General features: G+C 30.9%; 2 protein-coding genes and 1 pseudogene across 2 annotated transcripts; all 3 read right to left on the bottom strand.

Moving 5' to 3' along the window:
• Window positions 1-89: 89 nt before the first annotated feature.
• LOC125838184 (polyadenylate-binding protein-interacting protein 11-like) lies at window positions 90-6,396 on the bottom strand. The gene is made up of 11 exons (XM_049517257.1): window positions 6,245-6,396; window positions 5,579-6,133; window positions 4,854-4,964; window positions 4,719-4,763; window positions 4,529-4,601; window positions 4,322-4,434; window positions 4,150-4,209; window positions 4,020-4,067; window positions 3,865-3,933; window positions 515-576; window positions 90-430 (listed from the first exon to the last, which is right to left on the bottom strand). Exons 2-11 carry the CDS (start codon window positions 6,074-6,076, stop codon window positions 385-387), a joined length of 1,125 nt encoding a protein of 374 aa, XP_049373214.1. The 5' UTR covers window positions 6,077-6,133; window positions 6,245-6,396; the 3' UTR covers window positions 90-384.
• Window positions 6,083-24,027, bottom strand: LOC125838031 (uncharacterized; annotated as a pseudogene).
• On the bottom strand, window positions 24,028-25,742 carry LOC125838030 (uncharacterized). The gene is made up of 4 exons (XM_049517081.1): window positions 25,497-25,742; window positions 25,086-25,359; window positions 24,493-24,704; window positions 24,028-24,408 (listed from the first exon to the last, which is right to left on the bottom strand). Exons 1-4 carry the CDS (start codon window positions 25,740-25,742, stop codon window positions 24,028-24,030), a joined length of 1,113 nt encoding a protein of 370 aa, XP_049373038.1.
• Between the last annotated feature and the right edge of the window lie 1,395 nt (window positions 25,743-27,137).

Below are 27,137 nucleotides of genomic sequence, written 5' to 3'. Positions count from 1 at the left end.
CCAGGAAAACATGTTTTGAAGAACCAAATGACATAGCAGAAAGCCAAGTAAAAAGAGCCAAACACATAGGAGGATCGAATTTCGACAAAGTTACTGATAAATATAACTGTAAATTAAAAACATCCATCTAGTATTGGTACCAAGGCATTGTCTATAGAAACATAATATACCAAACTTAAATTAATAAATCTACTTACCCCCTCATAAACCAGTCCAACTCTATAAGCTTAATGATTAGAAATTCCCAGCTGTGATTAAGTACCAAAAACTAAAAGACAAATGCCACAAAAGTACTCTAATACTATATGTAGTATATATTTAGATATGCTTATAAGCAAAAGACCAACTGAAAAGCAATGCCAAAGTGATTGATCAGAGCACTGCTTAACGAGGAAAACGCGGACGCACAGGAGTCTTTGATGGGCTTACCCTGCATACACCATGTATATATATAAAGATATAAATGAGAATCTCTGCAAATATGAGAGGAAGTTCTATGGAATCAGAAAGTAACCTTATGGGAAGTGATCCCAGGATTGCACCACTGCAGTTGAGTGCCATAATTGCGCTCTCTGCCTGAAACAGAAGAAAATTTAACATGAAACCATACATAAATGCGGCAAGGGAAAGTTGTACCAAAATCCATTAAGGAAATACGATGACACGAATAAAGAATTAGTAAAATGGAACAGTTCAAAATTTCTATTCTGAAATCTAATGAATATGCTACAAATGACAAAAGAAAATCTTCAGGAACTGAGGAATGTTGAGATCACAGCAAGCCACACCACGCACAGTCGCACACTAATATCAAATGACATTCTAACAAAGGCATCACATAGGTGTTGTCTGCAATGAAAATAAGCTGCAGAGTCGGAGAAAAATAGAAGACAAATAATAGACAAGAAGAACAGACACAAGTATGTCATATCCAAACTAAAAAGTGTTGTCCCGTTATATAAGACGCATCTCCTACTAGTAAAGACAAAACGTAAACTGAAAGTGTGTCACTAAAGAAAATCAGCATGTACTCTACAGTTAATGATCTCATTTTTTAAACAAACATTTCCGACAAATAACAGAAAACAGCTTCTGGAATTCATCAGATGAAAACCTCAAATGCAGACACAGAATCCAGTAAACGAAGAAATTTATAGAGGATTTTAACATATCCCTACCAATTCTTAACCCCTAAGAAGGATAGGATACAGTGGAAAAAGAAGAAACATACTAGTTGAAAGCAAATCATGAACTGAAAAGGTACAAATCAATAAAATGCAGGACCTGCATTTTTGGTCTTGATTAATATTATCGATTCTTTTGGACAAACAGTACCAAAAATACATAGCTCTTATATTTTTTTATCAAAATAACAGGTCTGCATCTATGTAAATTGAGAAGTCCGAACTAAAGGCAAGAGCTTAAAAGTTGTTCACAGACAGAAGCTAAGTAAACAACAATTTTGCCAGATAATCTGAGCGTAGTGCAAGAGCAAAAGTTCCGGGGACTGCTCATGAGAGATTCTGTTGCCACTTCCTATAAATCTGATTCCTCACCAACAAGTCCACTTGAGTTGGTCAGGCATCAAAAACATTATGATTGCAATTTTTCCTTGTTTCTACTTCTCTAGATTCTAAGGCTTCTGATATCTCTAGCTGCTGCAGATGAGCTACATCAAGACTTACCATGCGTAGATAGCAACTAAATATAGTCAGATGCCTGTTCAACTGATCAAATAGACAGAGAAGCAAATTTTGTTTCTGCTTGTCTTGAACCCCTTCAGCAAGGTCTTTTAATTTCCTAATTTTGTTTCTATGTAAAACAAGCTCCGTCAAATTGCTTATAGTACTGAGACCCTCCATTTCTTTATTTTCATAGGATGCAGCTTTCCTGTTCGTTTTTTCTATTATAAGTTCAACAATAAAAACTAATTCAATATGTATAAGATCCACAAGTCAACCTGAATCAACCATAATCCTTCATGTCAATGAAGCGCAAAAGGTGAAAATGAGCCAGTTTAATCTCGTCAACAGAGGGTGAATTCTTCTCAGCCCACGTTATTTTTTGTCAAGCATATTAATCTCATTCATCTCTCACTTTTTCTACAGTGGAAATGGTCAATGTAGTCATAAAAAAAGATAAATTTTTTTGATAAGTAAAGCAAACGTAAAATTAATCCTGCGAGTAAATTCTCTTGGGAAGGTGGACAAAATCCTATCAAACTGCGCACCTCTCTCATTTCATCTGCTAGTTAAGGAATTAAAGGAATAGTCCCACCAAGAGTAACTCTACCTGCACTATTGAGTACCTAAAGTAGGAAAACTAAACTGCAACTGGCTATCAATAGACCTACATTATCAATTAACCTGCAGATAAAGGACCTTGCTAAGCCAAAGAAAGGTTTCACTATAGAGAAACTTGCTCACAGAACACTGTAAATCTCAGATGGCAAACAAAATTAGAGTTAGTTAGTGGTGGCAAAGAACAACAGCAGTATATGCTTATACTGGGATAGCAGGAGCAAAGAAAGAAAAATTTAAGCCAAAACTCAGTTGTATGTGAATTCATTTTAGAATTCATAGGGGTGACCAATGCTAGCGACATTTTGAGTTAATGCAATAATTTCAAATAGGGACCAGAGTTGGTGTTTCTACACTTTTTTGACCGCAAGAGAATCACACAACATTCAAATAAGACACAAGAGTTCCCATTAATGTGACAAAAATGTTGTAAAGGAAAAACTTCTTCAGGAACTCAACAGATGAAACCTATAAGAGGGCTTGGATGAAAAAATTTAGAATTTTCAACAAGGCACAACCCGGGAAGTGGCTATAAGGATTTAGGATTGACGATTAGGCATTACGAATGGAGGTGATAGCAAGATATACAGAGTCGTGGAAAGGAAATGGAGGCTAGAACGTAAAATTACCTTATAGATATGTCTTTTCAGCAATATCATAAAGGGTTAAGAAGAATTTAGCAACTTTGTTACCTATTAGGTAGGAAATGAAAGAAGAGTCTTGTGGGATCAACAGTGGTCATGGAGAGAGCATGTTAATGATGACCATCCCTAACTCATTCACAAGTTCATGCAAAAAAGAGATGATGCCAACAAATCCAGGTGGTACAAGAGAGTTGGGTTCATGAGACTGGTGAATCAAAAGAAATCTAAAAGATTGGGCAGTAGTGAAATCCAAAGATTGATGGGAATGTTCTATTCTCGGGATAGCACTCACTGGTCAGGACTTGTGAAGGTGGGGGAAAGAAATGATGGTGCGTTTTCACAGAAGTCGTTGGTCGAAAAATGTCGGGCTCAATGAAAGATGCATTCAAACTAGGCTGCTAGAAGAAGGAAGAGAAGATGCAGGCACGGGATGTTGCCCCGCTAGCCATCATGTGGGGTTAGAAAGAAATAGGAAAGCTGTTGAGGGGTTAGAAAATTATATTATAAATTTGAGGAATAGCCTCTTATTAATTAGTTTTTGGTGCACCTATGAAGTTCTTGTGGCTGTCTGTGCAGAAGCTGTACAAACCATATTACTGTGTAAGTTCTCTACTTTTTAGTATAGATTGTAGATAACCATGTTACTGTGTAGGTTCTCTACTTTTTAATATACATCTTCTTACGGGAGCTATCCCACATTAATACAACTACTTACCCTCTCGGAACCACAAGAGCAAAGTAAAAGAGATAACACATTTTGAGCAGATAAAATGCTAAAGACAAGCATTTGCAAATAACAGGATCCGACATTGATAGCAACTATTGGAAGTTACAGTAGCTTTGATGATAGTAAGAAGAAGAGGTCCACAACTCAAGTTAATATAAACAGCAATGAAAAGTCAGAAGCTCATGAAAGTTACCATGACAAACTCAACAAAAGCTATACGAGTCGAATGTTGATAGTCACCAAGCAACCTCAAGCGATGAACCTATGTTAGAGAAGAAAATCCATAACATAGAGTTAGGATTTAAAAAGGAACAGCACGTCAGACTTGTTACATGAGCAGCTACAAACCTCTCCACAGAAGGACTCAAAGAACAGCTTGACATCTGCTTGAGTAACCTGCTTCATACAAACATACAAGTCGTAAATATTTTTCTTCATTGATGTCCATCAAAAAAGTAAAATTGTAAACCCAAAATACCTTCTTATCAATATTTGTACAGTATACAGTTCTAGCACACATCTCTCTTTCATCTTCAGACTAACATCAGCAGAAAAGGTGAAAAATTTAGTATTAGCAGCACTAAGTATGCATTTGTCACTCCTAGGACATTGTTACAAAAGGTAAACTACATGTAGCCAAAATTTCTCACCCTTGGAAGAAAGGTTGGATTAACCGGTGCAATCGCAGTTTTAGAAGGAAGCACTCTCACAGGATAACACCCAAGGATAGTTCCTGCAAGACTCAGAGCACTCTTTGCACCTTCTGCATAACATATTGGGGAAAATGTGGTGTTAGAGAACAAGCGCCCTAACGATCTAGCAAGAATATATAAACGAATAATCATGTGTCAACCTACCTTCATCTGTAAACTCAATAAAGGCGAATCGAAGTACAGAATTGGTGTCACCACATATACGACAGTCGACAACCTTCAACACATCAATGTTAGTCAAGATATGAAAACAAAACATTTCCTCAACATAATTGAAAGGCAAACAGTGACAACGAATAAGTACAGAAGCTTGACATAATGGATAGATATCCACCTGTCCACAATCAAGAAAAAGTGATGCGAGCTGCTCTTCAGTCACCTACACAAAAGAAGAAACAGAATTATTAAAATAAAAAAGATGAAGGTACAGTAACCCAATTAACAATAACACCGGACCTCTCTTTTTTACCTGATGATCAAGGTCAGATACATAAACCGTCCTCCTTATAACATCTTCCCTTTGGGCCATGCCTGTTCGAGTATTCATCCTTCTCCTTCCATAACTGTAGCCATTTTTCTTCTGCACGCACAATTTAAACTCCACTAATCAGCTCAAACTCACAGACGTAAATATATTACCAAAAGAAAAAAACAAGGAAGATTTCTTTTTCCGAAATAAATGGTAAAGAAAGGTATAAAAGAAACTCAACACCCTTCACTTTAACACTAAAATGACTAAAGCCCTCCTATTACTTTTATGCAAAATAACAATTGGACTATATGAAATGTCCTCCAAGTGATCATCTTACCTCTACTATACTACGATAATTCTGAAAAATAAACAATGTTCAGAGTGGAGAGCCTAACATATACATATTCCATCGCAAACAAACAAACAAATATAAATTATCAACTTTTGCTTTAGACCAAACGAAAACATGATAAATTAGAAAGGAAATAATGACTAATCGACATCCTTCATCTTGAAATTCCATAAACTCCTGAGATATAAAGAGATCAAGACATCAAATACTGTCTTTGTCAAAGCTGCAACCCAATGTTCCTAGCGATCAAATACATCGCAAGTAAGTTCAAATCATCCTAAATTCGAGAAACACACTACTAACAAACCTCGATTCATGGAGAAAATTCATCAAAAAAATCTCTATTCTATCAATAAAAATAAGTTCATACCCTTCTGTTGGAATTTCCATTGGCCTCAGTCTGCATTAGAAAATTGTTAGCATCAAAGCCAAAATGCACTGCGCCAGGTGTAAATGGCACTAGCATGTTGTTGTTAGCCATTGAAGGAGGCACAAACTCTTCTGCCATGGGATTCAATTTGGAAAGCATCTCTTCCAAATCCCTCATCTCCCTCTTAAACCCTTCATCACCACCATCAACCACCCCTCCATTCCTTAAATCAACACCGTTCATTTTCTGATGCTCATGCTGAATACTATGATTACCCAATACTCCATTACCATTGACGCTTTGCTCTTTCTGCTGAATTCCATTATCTTTCTGGGGTTCTTCCTGCTGCTGCTGCTTAACAGACATAATTTCAAAATTCTGATCGTTGTTCTGTTTCGTTTTCACTGACTGATGATCAACAACAACATCTTTCTGTACATTTCTTCTGGGATTCGATGAGACAACAACGTTAATAGCAGCATTCTCAACCACAGCCATGATTATTCAAGAATGCTCCTTTTTCTCTTCTTCTTCTTCTTCTACCCTTCTTCCGTTCTATCAAAAACCCAACAACAAAAATAAACAAAAGATTACTTTTTTTCAAGAAGATCAAATTGGGTTTTTGAATTTATTACTAAATCGAGAAATAAATACAAGAAATCGTACCTGATACTCTCTAATTGACACCCATTCTTCTAATACAAAAAACAGAGCATCAGCTACAAAATGAAAATCAAAAAGCTATGAACAAAACAGGAAATGATTCTTTGTTTCTTTGTTGGAGTGTGTAGTGTGTTATTTTTACTGATTCTGCAGAGAGAGAGAGAAAAGATATGAAATAGTGCTCAACTCCACTAGTTTATAGCAGGAGAGAGAAGAAAGAGGTGGGTTGTTCGGATCGTCCGTTTTGACACACTTCCTTTTTGGACTTTGTTCACTACCTCCCAAAATCTCTTTCATTTTCGACCTGATTAAAATTATACAGATATTAATAATATAGATATAAGTTATTCATGTGTATAATTTTTCTTATATAACTTATATATATATATATATGTTAGTTATACTCGTTAATATATAACACCTTCATAACTCATGTTAAAGAAAAAAAGAGTTAAAATCAACATTATCATTATGTTTATTACTACCATCTTTTAACTTATCTTGATATTATGACGCTTCATTATAATAATATTGTTTGTTCGAATATTTTTCACTATCATAATCTGATTTAATAAAATTTCTTTATAATAATGTTATTTGTCTAAATATTTGTTAATTGCTATAGTAAAATATTATTATACAAAATATATAATATAGCATAACATGAAAATACCAAGTCTTTTATTATTTTTATTTTTCAATTTATCGATCACTTGGTTATACACTCCTTGTAAAGAAATATAATATGTCTTAATGTTTGGTTTAAATGTTGAGAAAATCTTTTAATATAAATGCTAAGCAATAAATATAAATGGTTCCACATGAATCCTCCGCCTAATACCATTGAAAATTGTGGCATGGTATAGTAAATATTTCTTTATCTTTAACTCAAAAAAGTCTTAAATTGAAATTTCATTTTTAATTAAAAGTTTTAAATTTTCATTTCATTTTTAATTGAAAGTCTCAAATTTGTGTTTTGGGTATAAAGTCATTAATACCTCTAAAGTAAGACTTTACCAAAGTAAATAAGAATTAGTCAAATTTTAAAATTAGTACCTTAGACATCCATTAAGAAAACAAAAAAATAAATTCTCTACATAATGTCACTTCTTATTGAAATACAAGGTCGTTCAAAGAAAGTATATTACAACATGGCAGTATTTAAAGATTTTTTGGTTTTAGCATCCAAATCATATAAAGTCAAAGTGAAAGATATTATAATAATCAAAGGAAACGTGCATTAAATTGCGAATTTCAATATTTTCAATTTTAAAATTAATCAAATTTTGTGAGTTTGCTAGTTTTTAAAATTGTGCGTATAAATTAATATTTTAAAAAAATATATTCAAACTTTAAATATTCTTTATAAAAATATGATCATATATAACTTGAGCTTTAAAAATTACGAATAATATAAATAATATTTATTTTTTATGATCAAACGCTCACTTAATTATTATAAATATAATTGTTATGTAAACATTAATTAGTATCTATTTTAAGAAGCCTATATATCTACGATTAAAATTAGCTTCTGTGTTTATCAACCATGTTAAAAAAGAAAAAGTTAGATTTGGTGTCCCTTTTACTTTTTTCCATCTATAATACAGTAATCTACATATTAACGTAAGTAATGATCGCCTGTGATATTATTATGAGTTCATCTATTAAAATCAGTCATAATTTAAAGAATTAAATATTTTTGAATTTCATATATAAATTATTGAAAGTATGAATTTCTTATCAGAATTATCATTTAATAGTTAATGAGACATATCTCGACTAGTTTCTAGGATGTGTGCACTCTCTATTTTGTTTAAAAAATTTGTCAAGTGTCCCTCCACGTGAAAAAGGCAAATTTAAATAAATTAATATTAGTTTAAAATTAAAAACCACCTTATAAATTATTTTATTTCATCTGCCATCTTCTTCCCCACCTTCTTAGTAATGGTCTTGTCTTTGCCATGTCATCTATATTTCCAACTTGAAATGGGACAGTTTAGAATTTTTAAAGAATTAATTAAAAATATATCAAAAAAGTAATTGTGTAAGCAAATAGTGTTGTTATATATATATGTATATATATATATATATATGGACAAAAATTTTATGGACAATAACACTTAAAAAGCATTTCTAGATAAATATTTGAACTAGTCAATGTTAAAGTATATTTCATTAATCATTAGGTGATAGTTCGAATAGAAAAGTTACACTTACAATAATTTAGTTATGAAACTCAATAAAATATTATTTTAATACTTAATTCTAATTTAAATACATAAATAAAATTTAATGACAAATTTATAACTTATTTAGCTTTAAAAAAGAGTATGGGGGTAATAGTAGTATTTTAGAATTAGTCACGTGCAATTATGTACGTGGTCACATAACATAGGCATGTGTCATGGCGTTTTGGGGTGCTAAATAAGCCAGCCTATCGCAGCTAACGTTTACTTGATAAGGCCATCTCACGTTTTATTTTTTATTTTCCACCTGTTGAATATTCATGTTAGAACTGGGTTAAATTCAGCTTTATATCGAGAAGTCCCATATTGTGAATAAACAGCCTGATTAAATTTGGATTTTTATCGAGAAGTCTCACGTTAAGGATAAATTGCTCCCTAATAAAGATGACTATGTACCCAGCCTGTTGCAGCTAACATTTTCTTGTTAAGGCCATTTCTTCAATAGTGTGCATGCTATCTACACTATCACGTTCTCTCTCTCTCTATATATATATTATCTTGGTATAGTAGAGGGAAACCTAACTTATACAAAACTCCTCTTTACATATTATTCAAAATATTGTATTTCACTCAAAGATGTTGATTTTAATGATGCATTAAGTTTACATTTTCAGATCAAAAGAAAATATCTATTTAAACCAGGTAATCATATAATGAGTATCTATTACCAAGCTTTGTACACAGTTACAAACTCAAATTATGGTAAGGTTTATAAAAACAAAGAAATGATCGAAATAGATCAAGAATGTGCAGAAATAGTAAGAATTGTTGAAGTAGAAATTCAGCAAGCTCAAATTCCAGACGAATATGAGATTCAGTATATATATATATATATTATTATTATTATTATTATTTAGTATCCAGTACTTCTATTAAAGTTTGATTATATTTGAATTTGCCCTTCGTAGGACTTCATTCGGGAGGAAGCCCTCCCTACTAATCACTTTTTCATACTTAGGGCTCAAACTCAAAATCTCTAATTAAGGAAAAAATAACAACCTAATTAACAGTACCACATTCTTTGGTTGTCAAAAATATAAAAATAAAATAAAATAAAATAATAATAAAAAATAATATATATATATATATATATATATATATATATATATATATAAAAGAAAAGAGGGAGAGGGGGGGATTACGCAGCTAATTAAGTAAACATATACTAGTTAATTAGCTAACATAGTTATAGTTTGCATTAATTACAATTCGAAACTTATTTCTAACTATAATTACACTCCTCTCTCTCACCTCTCGCCTCTCTTCCTCTCTCTCCCCTCTCTCTGGAATCTTGCTCGCCTCTCTCCTCTTTTTAGTCATCTCTCCCTCATCTTTCTCCTCTCTCGATCCTCTTATGTCAATCTCTCTCACACTTTAAACAAACACAAATATATACTTTGTGTCTGTGTTTGTAGAAAGCGAAAAAAACTGGATATATAAATATAAATACATATTTCTCCGCCTTATACACTTGTAACTATAGTACAAATACAAATCTTCCCTTGCCCAGTTCTCTCTCTCGCTTTAAACAAACACAAATTATACAATACAATGTATAATTTGTATTTGTATAATGCGAGAGAGATTGAATATACAAATACAAATATTTTAACTCGATTCAATTGTATACGAATTAAAATTGTATGCAGATTTACAAATGCAATCATTGATACATGTGCATAGTAGTTACACATATACAATTATCTAACCAACTGATATACATATACAATTTACCTCTCTCCACTCTCTGTCATCTCTCGCTCACCTCTCTCCTCCCTCTCCCAATCTCAATCGCCACTCTCCTTCCTGTAACATGTAGCTACGAATCATAATTAGCAAACTATAGCTATAGAGCATGATTAAGCTATTTGAGTGACTATATGTGAAAATTCTCCAAAAGAAAACTTATATTATATATATATATATATATATATTGTATGATTTTACCAAAAAGTGAGGATGAATATCCTCGCCCTTCCTACACACACCCATGTTTTATATTATATAACTAGAGATATGTGCTTGTGCTAATACGGGCCTAATATCTTAGTATTTTTTAATTTTAATTTATGTGATATAGATAAAATTTAGAAAGTTGATTAAATTTTAATATACTTTTTAGATATTTAAGTTGTTAATTACTTTTTATTTGCACAAATTTATAGTGAAGAGGTCCATTAAGATGTCCATAATTAAAGTATTTTTCGTCATCAATTGATTTTTTACTCAAAGTAGTTACAAGATATAAACAAATATTACCGACATTCAAAATAATAGAGCAATAACTAAAGAATATGAATTTAAAACTAAAAGTCATACCTAAGACGGATTCCATAATTTTGAAAAATTATACACTAATTAAATTAAAGTAGAACAAAAGAAATAATTTAAAAAAAAATAAAATTTTGAAACACGATGAGGCATGCATGTCAACAGAGACGTGTCTGCTTCAGCGTGAAGTCTTGAATTTAAAACTAAAAGTCATACCTAAAATGGATTCATAATTTCAAAAAAATTATACATTAATTAAATTAAAATAAAATAAATTTTTTAAAAAATTCCGAAATACGTTGAAGCAGGCATGTCGACGAAAACGTGTCTACTTCAGCGCGAACTCTCTCTTATATACATAAATATATATATAATAATAATCTGTTACACTATCAAATCAATACTATATTCTATAGTAATCCAAAAGTAAGCCTCTATCATAAGTCTAATTTATGAAAAGAAAGGAAGTGATTTATTACTTAATGAAAGTTAATATATATTAACAGTGTAAATATCTTTTACACAATGTTCAATTCATTTTCCCCAATCATTAGAGAGTATATGCGTACATAATATCGGATATAAACTTACTCTATGTGACTCGAAAATATAAATGAATATATGATGATAATACTCTTGTCACAACAAAATAATGGATGCTTAAATCTAAATTTTAGAGGTAAAAATTATAGAATCATCTTCTTCTTTTTTATACTTATTTGATATTCAAAATTTACTAGTTCAATTAAATTCAAATCTATTTCACATATGACTCATTAGAAGATAAGTGTTCTTAATCAGATATTTTTGTTTTAAAACTTGAACCACAAATTGCAAATTAAGGAGGGAAGTGCATAGATATCCAATTTTGTTCCTAATCAGAGATTTTTCTGTTTTAAAACCTGAACCATAAATTGTTGATTAAGGGGGAAGAGCGATAGATAACCAATTTTAGTGCGACTATTTAATTTTTGTCCTAATTTTTTTTTTTAAATTGTATGTTTATCCACTTCAAAATAATTTTATAGGCAATATGTGAAGTTTTATACTATTGAAGTCCATACTAAAATGAATCAACTCTTATCAGAATTTATTAATATCAGCGTACTAATTGACCAAGTTTCCCTAATTAATTTCTTAATTAGGAATAAAAAATCAAGTGGGTGCTCACATAATACACGCCATGTAGAAGTAGTGCTCACCTATTAATTATAATTTACCCATCCTTTTCTTTTTTAATTTTTTGGGGAAAACAATATAATGTCAATTAGCTATTATATAGTTTAACTATATTAGGACAGATTATGACAGAACAATAATAATTACAATAAATAATTAAAAAGTAAGCTGAAAGCAACAGAAAAGAAAGGAAAAAACGTGAGCCTTGGGCTCTGCAGATGACAATTAACTATTGATACTGTATGAAAACAGTTTAATTAATTAAGTAATTCAGCCATATACGAGAGTCGATTTTTCGGTATGAATTTAAATTAATTTAAGTTCAAGAAATTATTAGAGTGGAAATAAAAAAAATGCTACGCCAACTAAAAATATATTAAGTTGTCATTACAGGCAGAAAATTCAACAACTTACGGATATTTCTTAGAAAATATTTTTCATTTTCTTACGTTTGATAGGTCAACTTTTTTGAAAAATATTTCTTCTCAAATAGCATATTCCTTAAAAATGAGGAAAATAACTTTCCTAAAATAAGTTCACAAATGGTTTTCACATAAACACACCTGGTCTTCATCCCCTATCCTCCACTCCCACCTCCTATAATATTTGCCTAGATTATAATAGAGAAACTTACATAAATCTACTAATTTAGAAGCTAATTATTAAAATACACTCTAGTTTGTAATATTACATATCTTACCAAATTTTGGTGTGTCCAAACACGTTCAGATTTGTTCTAGATACATTGTATCCAAGTGGGTTCGCATGTATCAGGGATACAGAACAAAACTTGCTCGCCTCCTTTGCCTCTCTCTCATCTCGCTCACCACTCTCCTATATATCTGGTATACAGATACATGTGAATCACACAAGATACATACAAATACATGTATTTGGTGTGTCTTTAGTGTGATTCACATGTATCTGAGATGCATAACAAAATATCGCTCGCCTCCCTCCCCATCTCGCTTGTCTCTCTCCCTATTTTAGTGTATCTGATAGCAAAAATACATATATATATATATATAAATGTACCTTTCTAAATATATGATAGGAAATTCTCAATTAGTGGTAAAATACATAATATTTTGAAAATATAGATAATTTGAAAATCATTGCAATTGATGATATATTTTAATCATATATTATACTTATATTTGTTCGTGACTTAATTAAGAAGGAAAAAGTAAGTACTAAATAAGTAATAATCATGACTTAAAACACAAGCGAGAGTATATAATATGACACGCGCTTCATTTTTGGGTCCTTGAAATACTAATTAGGTAGTAATATAAATGTAGATAGAATAATCACAAGTCACAAAAAATCACACATGTTTTTAGTAATTCATATTCTTTCTGAGCGGCTACTTATTATACTTGACTTTTTTGCTATTTCATTTCAATTTTCGTTTACTTTTCGCTTTTTAATAGTCAATTTAATTAATCTTTAAAATTAATTTGAATTTAATTAACTAAATATTTTAAAATTATATAAAAATATCATAAGTTGAAAGTATTTTCATACTGATATATATATATATATATATATATATATATATTAACACAGAATCACAATTGTAAAGGGAATATATGGCACTTAACTAAAGTTAGTATTGAGCCAAGCCCTAAGGGTTGATCGAATTGGTCAATAAACACATTTTTTTTTAGTATGTGGAGAGAACAAGATATATTATATGAGATCAACATAAAATTGAAACAATCTAAGTTTTTAAATTTTGATACTAGTGATCTTTTCATCGAACAACTTTTCAAAGAGTACATTGTTTTTCTATTTTTGAAGGGTTAACCCATAGATTAGAGGGTTAAAACTCTTGCTTTCTTTTTAAATCTTAGAAAGAAAGCCCTTCAATTCGTATCTTTTCCCGCCTCCTTAGCATGAATTTATTTTATTCTTTTTTTTTGTTAACTACTTAACTTGAACTCTACTTTCATTTATAGAATTTGAATTACAAATCATGCCATTCATGTAAGTTTGAGAATGAATTGATGTTTTCAACTAATCATGTCATTCATGCAAGTTTGAGAATGAATTAAGGTTGATCAATGGTGTGAAACCATTTTTGTGATTCCTTTTATACAATTGGTTGGACCATATCCAAGTCAATAAATCAACCGGTTACAATTGAAAATTACGCGAAAATACTTATTTTTTTTTAAAAAAATATTAATCTATGCCTATTAAAGAAAAATATCTACAAAATACACCATATTTATATATGTTATTATACACCTATACAATTTACATGGTTGTATATCTTAATGATATACCACAGTGTAATTGAATATCTTAAATATTGTATATTTTATTAAGATACATACGAAATGTAAATTTTATATCCTAATATATACATGGTAAATAATTGTTAGTCTAAGTTTTCACGGAAAGAATTATATAAGTAAATACAAGCTAATAAATATTTTGTCCCATCTTAATAATACTGAAAAAAGACATAAATAAAGAAGGGGGCTAATCCCAATTCTCAACTAAAATGAATAATGGACCAAGACTTGGCCACATTAATCTGCGCTCTTTTGACTATCATTCTCCAGGCGCAACAATTTTTTCTTAAAATCTACACAATTATTAAGTAGTTATAAGCCTTATTTTACTCCTTACAGTTCCACTTTAAAATAAGTATAATTTACATAAATCTCATAGTGTTAAAGAGCTAATTACAAAATTTCATAAATAACATGTATAAGCCTAATAATTTCAAGTTATGACAGTATAATAAAACTTTCAAGTTGTAACAATAAAATATTTCAGGTTATAACAATTTATTAAAAAAAAAGTTTTAAAATAATAATAAAAAATGAATTTTAAAATATAATAAAAAGTAAAAATAGAATTAGTTGTAGTAATTAATTTGAATACATTAATGATAATTCATAATTGCCATAAATTTAGGAGATTCAAAACAAAATAGGAATATTTGTTTTCCTTTTTTTACTCTAATCATTTAAAAGTATTTTAAAAACCAGATTTTCTTCTTTTGTTCAAATTTTTCTCTCTCCTCGATTTTTATTTTATTTTATATCAAAAATTTGATTTTCTTCTTTTGTTTTACATTGTAAGATTCATTTCTTCGAATATTTATACAGGTTGGATACCAACTTCATACATTTTTATTTTTTTAGTTTTTGTCTTAGATTATGAAGTAAAAAAAAACAATCATATATGAATTGGATACCAATTGAATATCAATTCTATGACACTTTTATTTCATGCAATCTAAATTGTTGTTCATTTGGCTTTCAATTAATATCCAAAATTAAAACTGTTTAATGTTGAACCCAATTGGTATGCAGTTTTTATATAACTGGTATCCCTGAATTATAATAGACAATCTGTAATTTATATGTTAAGTTTAACAATGAATATGAATTATTTGGTACTATGTTTATGAGGTTTTTTTCAAACTAAAGTCCAATAAAAATGTTGATATCCAAATTGTGTACTGTTAGTATTCAACTTGAGAAAACAGTGCATATTATATATAGTTGGAAGAAAACAGTGAATATTATATATCATCCAAAACTTAAAATAGTAGGAAAAAACAAAGATATATCATCCGAAACTTAAAAAAACTTCTAATACTTAAGAGTATAAGCTCCAATCAACTATCTCAAATTAGATTTTTGTGGTCTTGGTGTAGGGTAATTGATGGTATTCGGAGCATGTTCTTTTGCTATGCGGGGTCTACCAAATTTGCTAGCAACAGTTTCAGTTACTTCACTCTCACTAATCGCACCATCATCGTTTTTTTATTTTTTCGTACTGCCATATGATTGTGGTGTACCTTTGATTATGATACTTTGCATCGATATCAATGGAATCCGTATTAAAAACTTCATTGCTAATATATTCAACAAATAAACATGTGTATATACCACAATCAGTGAAACAAAAATGAAAGAAAAATAATTTTAAGAAATAAAGTGAATTAATTTTTATGATGAAATCACTAAAAGATAGAAATACATACTTTGAACTTAACTCTTGTTGAGGCACATTTGTCAGATGCATGACTTCAAGTATTAAGTAGGCGTTTGGCCATGCGATACCATATCACGATATGGTATCGTGAGATGAAATCAGCGTTTGAATATGCGATTTTACGCTGATTTCATCTCATGATTCCATATCATGAGAGGTGATATCATATTCTCCAAAAACCATGATATGGAATTACATGGTGATTTCATATCATGATTTGAGATATTTTAATACAATACTTGATCCATTAGTTTATATTTTGTTAAAACAACCCACATTTATATCTACTAACCATTTGTTTCATATGTAAATAAAATTTATAATCACATCATTATTTTTTAAAATTTATTATTCTCACTGACATAAAATTTATTATTCGCACCCACATATAGTCACTTAAACTCACACCTCACGATTGTGAAACTTTTCAACATTCACTTGAAACAATTAACCGGCATGTTAAAATAGTTGCCGAGGCAATTAGTAAGATAGCACAACATTTATACAACCAAAAAATATGACTGGTGTACATTCCAAAATTCGACATAATACTCGATTTTGGCCTTGGTTTAAGGTAAAATTTCAATCACATTAATAAATTTATTTTATGGCCTTAATAAATGCACATTTATATTTTATGTGTAAGTTATTAGTATTTAGTTACATATTTCTGTCACATGGTAACTTTAAATTACATCCTTAGAATAAATACTATTTATTTACACAAAACTGTCTCATTTACGTCACATATGCTTTTAGTAATTCTTTATAAAATATTTTTTGGTAGATAAATATTATGTTGTTGATGCAGTTTCCGAAACACAAAAGGATTTTTAGTTCCATACAAAGGACTACTCTATCATTTGCAAGATTATCGAGGAAGTGAAAGAGAGCCTCAAAATGCCAAAGAACTATTTAATTATAAGCATTCATCTCTGCGCAATGTGATTGAACGGACTTTTGGAGCTTGGAAAAATAGATTTAGAATATTGAAACAAGGCATGAACCATTATGATATTGATACACAAGTGAAAATTGTCATAACTTGTGCAGTGTTACATAATTATTTGCGAAAATATCAAAGTAGTGATGAAATATTTATGGTCTATGAACATGAAGATATAGTTGCGGAGGATATTGACCAACAAATGGCTCAAAGTAACAATGTTGGTTCGTCTTCTTGGTCACATGATCGAGAAATGCAAGTTCAACGTGAGGAAATTGTTTGTACTATGTGGTAGGATTATATTAAAGACTAGTACACTACAATTTATGTTCAATTTTTTTTATTAAATTAAAGTTAGATAAAACAATTACTTAAGTGGAGAACAAATAACTTTGTAATAATTTATTATGCGATTTTATAATTTTTTATTTATTTGATAAGATTGAATAAAAAATTGGGGCTATTTTAATAGTTTTACAACTTATGGGATTTTTTTGTTTATAAGAAAATATACAACACAAAAATTTCATATCGCATGTCCAAACAAACCTTCAATTTCATCTAATTCCATATCATAATACCATATCATGATTCCATATCATGATACCATATCGCATGGCCAAACGGGCCCTAAGACTGTTTCATACCAATATTATTCCTGTTTCATACCATATTCATATACAGTTAGATGACAAACTTCATACAAATATTAAGATAGTTTCATACCAATATTATTCTTGTTTCATACCACATTTATATATAGATATGAGAGATTTTGAATAATAACTTCCCTGCTAAAAGGTGTATCAACTTCATACCAAAATTAAATCAGATTCATACCAATGTTAAAACATATTGCATACCACATTCCTAAATCAATATTAAGACATTTTTCATATCAATATTATTCATGTTTCATTCCACATTCATAGACATAATGAGAGATTTTGAATGATAACTTTTCTGCTAAAAGGTATACAAAGTTCATACCAAAATTAAATAAGTTTCATACAAATGTTAAACATACTGCATACCACATTCATAAACCAATATTAAGTCAGATTCATACAAATCTTAAACATGCTTCATACCTTTTTTGATAAAAAAATAATAACCAAATTAATATCAATTCCATGATAGTAACTATACATATGTATGATTATGTCACAACAATTTCATGTCAAACATCAAAACAAAATTCATGCCACAAATAATATGCATAAATAAACTGTTATAACAAAAATTCTACTAAATTTAATAATTGGAAAATAAATAAAATAAAATATTTACCCTAACCACTTTTTTGCCCTTTTTGATATTAGGGTTTCTGAAGCCTTCTTCATTATTGCTCTTCTTTTGGAGGGTTTTGATGACTGACCCATTTCTACATTTGTAGATTTTTTTAATTTTTTTATATTGTTCTCGCTTACAAAATCTGAGTCTGAATCAGAAGGGGGTTCCACCACTTTCCCCTTCCTCTTTTGTCCCTTCTAATTTGAAGGACTTTCAATTTTCTTTGCTTGAGTTTTCTTCTCATTTTCTGTAATCTGCTTTTGCTTGAGTTTTCTTCTTCTTTCCTGTAATCTGCTTCTTATTTTAAGAAGTACCAACCGCTGGAGTTGCATTCTTGTTATGCAGTGGCGTTTGACTCAATATGTTAAACGTCAGAGGCTCTATTCCAATCGTAGAACTCACTTCTACTAATCTGAGACTTTTTCTGGAAGTATGTTATGATTTCTGACATGTTTTAACGAAAATCTTGAAAACTTGAATCTTAATATTGTGAAATCGCCCTTTCTTTCTGATTGTAGACTGAATATTTTCTGATTTAGGAGATGATATTGAGATGTAGAAACGATTTGAATGGAAGATGATTAATGAGGTGAAAGAGGAATGGGTAATTGTTACAACGGAAAATTTTACTTTTTGAACGTGGGGTGGTGGGTTATTGACTAGAAGAGGCATGGTGACATTAGGGGTGTGGGTTTGACGTGTAAAAGTAAAAAAGGAACAAGAATCAAGGTAAATTTCCTATAAATGTGTAAGAGATAATTATGGTAGATTATTTATTTATATCATTTAATAATAAATATAAAATTATAAAATACTATTTATTTAATAAAGTAAAAATTTAATTGATTTTTAAATAAAATGTGATCTGTTAAAACCCGTAATTAAACTGTTATAAGTCAGAATATTTTAAAAGTAGCTTTAAAATCCATAATATTGTCTCTTAAATATATATGTGGAGTGATTTTTCCTTACATTATTTTCCTACTATTTTTTAAAATTATAAGAATCCCTTAAAATTTATGGATTCTGAATACATCACTGGACTTCCAGATAAATCAACAGACTTCCAGATACACATATGGGAGGGATGTATCCGAGAGGAGAGGGATGTATCCGAGAGGGAATAAGACATTCTAACACATAGAGGAGAGATTTATCAAAGAGGGAAGAGATGTATCAAAGAGGGGATAGATGTATCCGAGGAGGAGATAGGGATGTATCATTGAGAGGGTGGTTGAAAATTTTAGAGATTATGATAAAAATAAAATGTGTATTTAAGTAATTTTTCCTTAAAATAATCACCTAACAAAGCTATGATATTTATTTTAATAATAATTTTACATGGTTATACCCAATTTTCTGTCTCAAGCATAATTAGATGTTGTATTTGACTTTTTTTTTTCTCTCATCTATACTATCTATATTTCTCTCTGTCGTGACTCCACTAATTTAACAAAATTTACTTTTAATTTCTTTAATTTCTAGTCAGATATTTCCCTAAATTCACATTTCGTGATTATCCATATTAGGTAAATGAATCATTGTGTAATGTATCGAAAATGTATCATGATACATCATGTATTAGATAAGAGGGTGTGTTGCTTGGATGATAAGAATCCCTCATTTTCAACCCAAAATTTTTGAGTTCGAGTCACGAAGGGAGCAAAAAGGAGGGAGCTCCTAGGAGGGGTAAAAAAAAAATTGCATGTATCGTTTCATATCCCAAAAATGTTGCATCAGAACTTGAATGTTGATACACCACAACAATAGACCAACTCTGATAGTTCAATCCACAACCCCCAATAAACAAGAAGGAAATGAAGTCAACAAAGTAAATAAAAATCATCAAAAAATTTTCTGGGACAAATTATTACCGATGTCTCATTTACAGTTATATGACAAACCAATTGTGTAAATCCCGTAAATTAATATAATTGGTCATATTATTATTTTAATTATTCACATAAGTTAAAAAAATGTGCATTTAGTGAAAATAACCTGAATTTTATCAATGATACAATTGCGTCAAAATTATGATACCATTTTGTTTAGCATTATTACACAATAACAAAATTTAGCTGAACAATATAATGTACATCTCTAATATTTTATAAATTTTTCTCAATTTTTATTTCAATAACTAATCTCTTTCTTATCTCTTCCAAACAAATCTTTTAAATATCTAACCTTCCACACATAGTGCATATATTGTTTTAGCAAAATATAGTTTAATATTCGGAAAATACATAAAACCCCCTGAACTTGACACGAAAATTTACTTTAGTACTTAAACTACACGGGTGTTTATATACCCCCTTTAACATATTTGATGTGAATTATTTTCAACCCTCCGAACACCAGCCTTGTGCAAGTGTTGATACAACTTGGAACGGCGCGTAATTCATCTTTTAACATTTTAAAAAAATAAAATTTGACCCTCCAACGATAATATCCGACCCATTACGTATTTGAAGATCCATCTTCACTTTTAAAGAACCCGAATTTCCTCTTCTCCCTCACCAACCCAATCATCCAAAAATAGTGACCTAATTCATTATTTTTTTCTTGATTTTTCTCAAATCTTAGCTCTTCAAACCTAAAAGTTGAATCTTTGAAGGAATAATTGTTCTTCAAAATGTAAGATTCAAACCTATTCTTCTTCATCTATTAGTTTGATTTTCTTTCCTCCCTTTTTCTTATTATTTGTTTTTTCCAGATTCTCGTTACTTCTTGCACAAAATTGTAGCACACAATACGATCAATTAATTTGACAAATCTTTGCATGGAAGAAGATGATTATACTATGAAGAAAAAAGTTTATTGTAATCATGGACTTGTGGTGAGTTTGAAAACATCTTGGACTTCAAATAGCCCCGCAAGAAGATATTGGTCATGTCCTTATTATGGATAAAGATCATTTTTGTTTAATTTTTTGGCCGATTAAGAATTTGTTTAACCACTAATTCCTTCATCCTTTTTCATTATTGAAGGGTCCTAGATCTTGTAACTTTTGGTGTTGAAAGGATAAAGAAAATATTGATCCGAGGTCGAAATTTGTGACTCCTAAACTAATACAGAAATTGGGTGAGCTTGAGAATATAGTAGAATCCTCTCAAACCTCAGCCACTGCATTTGAATTGGTTGAGGTTACTGCAGAAGTTGACAAGCCGGGAAATTTCAAACAAAGTGATGATTGTCTAGGTATGAAATTGAAAATGTTGCAAGAAGAGGTTGAGAAGCTGAAAGTAATGCAGAATAAATGGAGAAGAACATGACATAATGTGCTCTTTTTTGTTGTAGCTTGTTGTTGTGTTGTGGTTATAGCTATAAGCTATTGGTTCTGGGTGATATATATGAAGAAAGGTTCAATGAAGTTACCTTAAGCTCTTGATGTAGTGAGATCAATGTTGGTGTAGTGTAGCACTGTTTATGTCGTAATCAATTAGGTGCAAAACTTTTTTGTAATGAACTGTGTGTTCTTCTTATTCGCTTAATGTAATTTGTTGGTTTGTGTATTTCGTTTGTGTTTTATTTACCATTGCATTCACTAAATTGTAGTCATAACTGCATAATTGTACACATAAAAGTAATGCAAAACTGGTTGCATAATTGTTTCAAAAAGAGACAGCTAAAATATCAAACTAATGCAGTCACAACTGCATAATTGTTTCAAAAACAAATATAGATCAAACTAATGCAGTCACAGCTGCAACATAATTTTTTCAAAAATAAACAGATCAAACTAATGCAGTCACAACTGCAACATAATTGTTTAAAAAACAAACAAATCAAACTAATGCAGTCACAACTGCATAATTGTTTCAAAACAGCTAAAATATCAAACTAAACCAGTCACAGCTGTATAATTATTCCAAAAACAGCTAAAATATCAAACTAAAGCAGTCACAACTGCATAATTATTTCAAAAACAGCTAAAATATCAAACTAAAGCAGTCTTCATATCAAACTCTAGCAACATTGGACCTTGTTCTCATTCTTTTGTTTTCTCTCATCTTTTGAAGACCTTGTTGAGTTACAACAACCTTTCCTTTTCATTTTAAGCCCGATCTTGGTTTGTGATGCCCAAGATATTCAGTCACTATTGAAGAGTTCATAGGCATTCCAGGCTAGATTCACAAAAATATGTTGTCTTAGATGCTTCATAAGTTAAAATTGAAAAGTGTGTAAATAATTAAGACAACTTACATTATGGATTGTAAAACCACTATGTGTATGTAGTATCCCCATTCCAACCATTCTTGGCCTCTTCCCTCCTCCAGTAGCACCAGGAACATTAGTAGTAGTAGCAGCTACACCAGTTCCTCTTCCCCTTCCAGCTACACCAGTTGCAGTTCCTCTTCCCCTTCCAGCTAAACTAGTTCCTCTTCCCCTTCCAACTAAACCAGTTCCAGTTCCTCTTCCCCTTCCAGTGGCACCAGAACCATCAACAACACCAATTCTTGTTCCATTACCAGTTGTAGTTCCTCTTCCCCTTTCAATAGCACTAGCCTATAACATAAGTTGATCAACAAAAATATTAGACTGATTAAAATGTAAATTAACAACTAAATGAATTACTATAAACATGACATGTTTTGTAGAACCTCTTGGTCGACCTCTTCATCTCTTTGTGCTTGATTGTGATTCAGTTGGTGATGTAGAAGAACCAACACTTGACCTTGTTGAACTAGTCTCTCTTCATTTGCCTGAATTAGCTTGATTATTCAAATGACAACCCCTCTTATTATGACCCTTTGCATGACAAAAACTGCAAGTCATCTCAACATCTTTCTTGGATAATTTTCCTGTTTTGTTTTCATTCTGCTCCTTTCTCCTACACTTTCTAGGCCTTCATGGTAGTGTTTTTATAACAGGTGATATAACAGAAGGGTCGGTCGACTGTGGCCACATTTCCATGTTAGTAACTGATTGAATGTAGTGACTATAGACTTTGAGATAAGTCTCCTTGTTATACCAACATGTGCACCATGGTTAATGGGCTCCAATTTTCTAAAATGAAGTGCAACTATAGCTTGGCAACAAGGTATACCTCTTAGCATCCAAGATCTACAAGTACATGTTTGATTGCCTAGATTCACAACAAATGTGTTACCTCAACTGTCTTTAACCTCAAAACCATATTCACCATTCCATTAAAGGTTACACTTCATTGACTTTGTTGTGTTCTTCGTCAATACCTTTAGGGCTATTGGAGATATGTCTGTTATCTAAGTATCACAAAACTCCCTCAATTGTCCTATTCTTCTCATCACTTTGATCCTTATTTCTTCAAGCATTGTGATGATAGTTTTATGTCTTGGCCCCAAAATTCATGAATTAAAGCTTTCTTATTGTCAACACTATCACAACAGCTAAAAAACTTAAAGTATAATTTAGACCACCTTTTTATACTGTACCACAATAAGTCATCACATATTCCAGTGCCTACCTTCTCCATATGATCCAAATTTCTTGTCAATTCTTTTTCATATGTAGATTTGACACATCTCCAAAAACAGTTTCTTCTTTCAATGCCTTTCCAATTCTTAGACCAGTTGGCTAGAACATGTCTTGCACACATTCTTTGTTCTGCATTTGGCAGAAGATCTTGAATAGCTTTGTCAAGACCCTTTAACAACATTTAGAATAACATGAGATCTAACTTAATGAATAAATGAAAAAGAAAATAAAAATACCTTCTGCATACCAGTAATGGTTGTCAATTCTGTTCCATCTCCTAGCTCAAGATCATGTATTACAAGCTTGATAAACCATTTTCTAGTGAATGTGTTTTCAACCTCAACAACTGCCCATGCTAGTGGTAGCATTTAGTTGTTCTCATCCTTACAAACAACCACAAGTAATTGACCTCTAGAAACACCTTTCAAGAAGCAACCATCAAATCCTATACATCTTCTAGCTCCAACTTTGAAAGCCTTCTTTAAAGCATCAAAATATATGTAAAATGATTGAAACATTTGTCTGCCACCTTCAAAAGTTTCTTCACTAAGTCTCACCACACATGTGCTGCCTGGATTAGTCCTTAAGAGCTCATCTCTATAATCTAAAATTCTTTTAAACTCCTCCACATGATCACCCATAATTTGTTTCAACGTAATGTTTCTAGCTTTCCTTGCTACAGTCCTCCCCACATACACATTCAACTTTTTCTTCACTAAAATTTGAAACTGAAAAACTCTAATGCCAGGCTAAAAAATAGTTCTGTCCTTGTACCTTTCTGATAAGTACTTTAAATTCACCAATTTATTTTTGGTTGTGCCATAAATATGTACTGGATTATAATTCTTCACCACAAAATCTCCTGTTTTTGAATCAATACTTCCAAACAACAACCATGGACCACCAGCTATACACTTTACCCTCACCCTAGTTGCATCATTAACATATTTATCTAATTCAACATGTTCTTGAACTGCATATCTAGTAATAGCTTCTCTAAACTGCTTAACACTTTCAAAAGCAAGACAGTCTCCCAAACTATTAACTGACAGGTAGGATCAAATAGAACTTTTTAAAAAATTTATTTTTGCTCTTCTTTGTCTTCTTATAGGTTGTTCAACCTTATCTTCCTCACTAACATCTTCATCAATATTTAAATCAAAACTAACAGCTTTATCTGAATCAAAGTAGGTCTCATCTCCAACTATCTTACCCTCAAAAGTAGTTTGTTTCTTGGATAAATATTCATCATATCCCAAATCAACTCTTTTTTTCCTAAATCAACTCCTTCAGATCTAGGGCCCTTTTTTACTTTTTATTTTAGCAGTCCTTTTCTCTTTCCTAAGATATATAACCTCCTCGTGAACATCACTACCATACTCATTTTCTCATTTATAAGACAAATTTGCATTGTCTGAATCATCACTTGCTTCTGTTTCACTTTCCCAATCAGACCCAACTTCTGGAATATCAGATGCATTAACAGCAAAAGAAGTACCACCCAAGTCTTCTCCAACACTAACATAAGTCCTACCCAAGTCCTCTCCAACACCAGCAGAAGCCCTACCCAAGTCCTCTCCAGCACTAGCAGAAGTCCTACCCAACACTTCACGTAACTCTTCACCCACAATAGGTTCTTCAGGTTGTGCAGCCTCTTCAAACCCTAAACCTTCACTACCCTCAAAAGTTTGACTAGATTCCTTATCAAAAGTAGCATTAGATTTCCCACCCACATCATTTAGATATTCAATTTCGGGGGTGGGGGGGGGGCAACAACTTCTTCAACTAAATGAGTCACATAAAATTCAACAATATCTCCACTTTTTAATTGAGGTACAATACCCATAATATCCCTATCACTTTTAACTTCAACAACATGTCGACATTTAGGTGGTTTAATATAAACAACACAAGCAGAACAATTATAGCCAATTTCTTTAACTATGTCAACAAATTCAAAGTAGGACAATTTATCAACATCTACATCAAAACAATCAATGACAATACCACCTTCATACTTAATACGAGGTTTTTGTTGTAGTTTTCCACCATGGTGAAACCTTAAGGTAACATACACATCCATCGTCAAACTGAAAAGATAAAAAAAACTAAGCTTTACAAAAGTCCTAAACTCGGTCAAATGCTACAATCATCTAAACGAAGATTACTAACCTGGTAACTTTGTTTCTTCACGCAAATCCTTTGTTTCTTCACGAAAACCCTAAACTCAGCAAATCCTTCACTCTAACGAAAGAAAAATCTTCAAATTAGGTCTTGTAGATTTGAGAGAATAAGAATCGAGCTTAGAGATTTAGGGATATTTGTTTAGAAATGAGTTGGGTTGTATTTTAGGAAGGCGTGGGTTATATAAAACGGGTAAGATATTTTTTAAACCCTTAGCGACGTAGACCAATGAAAACACGAGTGTGTAACAATGCCCAGCCTTTAACTGGGCTGGTGTTCAGAGGGTTGAAAATAATTCACATCAAATATATTAAGGGGTATATAAACACCCGTTTAATTTAAGTACTAAAGTAAGTTTCATGAAGTTCAGAGGGATTTTTATGTATTTTCCTTTTAATATTCTTTCTACTTTCATTTATGTGGCATATCATTTTTTAAATTTACTATTATCTTTTTATAATTGAAAAATTAGCTTAAATATTTTTTTTACTCTTAATAAAAGTAATAGTTGCACAAATTTTTAGGTTGGTTTTATTATATTTCAAAAATCATGTTGTTTTATTTTAAAGTACATAAAATAAGTTGATCCAAAGAATTGTGTCTCCTTCAATTTTTTTCATGTTTAATGATGCCTTCATTGCGTTGCCTAGGTTAATGGAGACACGTCTTCATGGTTGGTCCCACTTGAACATGACTCTAAAGAGTACCATTGCTCCATATTCGAGGTAATTATAGTCCCACGTGTACCTTCACCAAATACTCATACAAACTTCTTCTTTTGTTTCCCACCTGTGTCCGGTATCAATATTGGAGCCCGATTAAATTTAAATTCACGCTGAAAAATCTCATATTGGAATAAAATACTTTCTAACAAAGGTGATTTCATACCTAAGGAGACTTGAATTCGAGATCTCTCGATTAAGGATAAATGAATGCTTACCACTCTACCACAATCTTTTTAGTAAGCAACAATTAATGTTATTGTTCTTTCCAGGTCATATATATATTTCGACATTCGATATCTACATTAAAACTAAATTAAATTTGCATAAAAAAATCTCATATTAAGGAAGAGCCCTATATTACCTCAAACTTGTACATAAGGAGAATAACTTTATTCATCAAACTAAAATAATAAATAAATTAAACATTATCTATTTTTTTTATATATAATTTAAACTCAAAATTTCATAATCTTTTTATTGGTGCTAAAATATTTAGGCTCTTTCTGACTTTTTATGTTTAAAATATAGAATCTATAATCAGATTTTTTTCACTTGAATTTTTTAAAAGA

Source organism: Solanum verrucosum, unplaced genomic scaffold (assembly GCF_900185275.1).
Source record: "Solanum verrucosum unplaced genomic scaffold, falcon-dt-bn FXZP01000079.1, whole genome shotgun sequence".
Taxonomy (NCBI): domain Eukaryota; kingdom Viridiplantae; phylum Streptophyta; class Magnoliopsida; order Solanales; family Solanaceae; genus Solanum; species Solanum verrucosum.
Note: the sequence above shows the minus strand (reverse complement) of the source record. Positions and strands in the feature narration are given on the sequence as shown.

Excerpts from the sequence above, each read along its gene's own strand:
- LOC125838184 (XM_049517257.1), bottom strand. The coding sequence starts at position 6,076 with ATGGCTGTGGTTGAGAATGCTGCTATTAACGTTGTTGTCTCATCGAAT. Across the intron at positions 4,602-4,718 it reads TTTTTCTTGATTGTGGACAG|GTTGTCGACTGTCGTATATG; the intron begins GTGGATATCTAT and ends GATGTGTTGAAG. Across the intron at positions 4,435-4,528 it reads TATTGAGTTTACAGATGAAG|AAGGTGCAAAGAGTGCTCTG; the intron begins GTAGGTTGACAC and ends TATGTTATGCAG.
- LOC125838030 (XM_049517081.1), bottom strand. The coding sequence starts at position 25,742 with ATGGATGTGTATGTTACCTTAAGGTTTCACCATGGTGGAAAACTACAA. Across the intron at positions 25,360-25,496 it reads ATAGGGATATTATGGGTATT|GAATCTAGTCAAACTTTTGA; the intron begins GTACCTCAATTA and ends ACTTTTGATAAG. Across the intron at positions 24,705-25,085 it reads GGAAAGTGAAACAGAAGCAA|TTAATAGTTTGGGAGACTGT; the intron begins GTGATGATTCAG and ends CCTACCTGTCAG.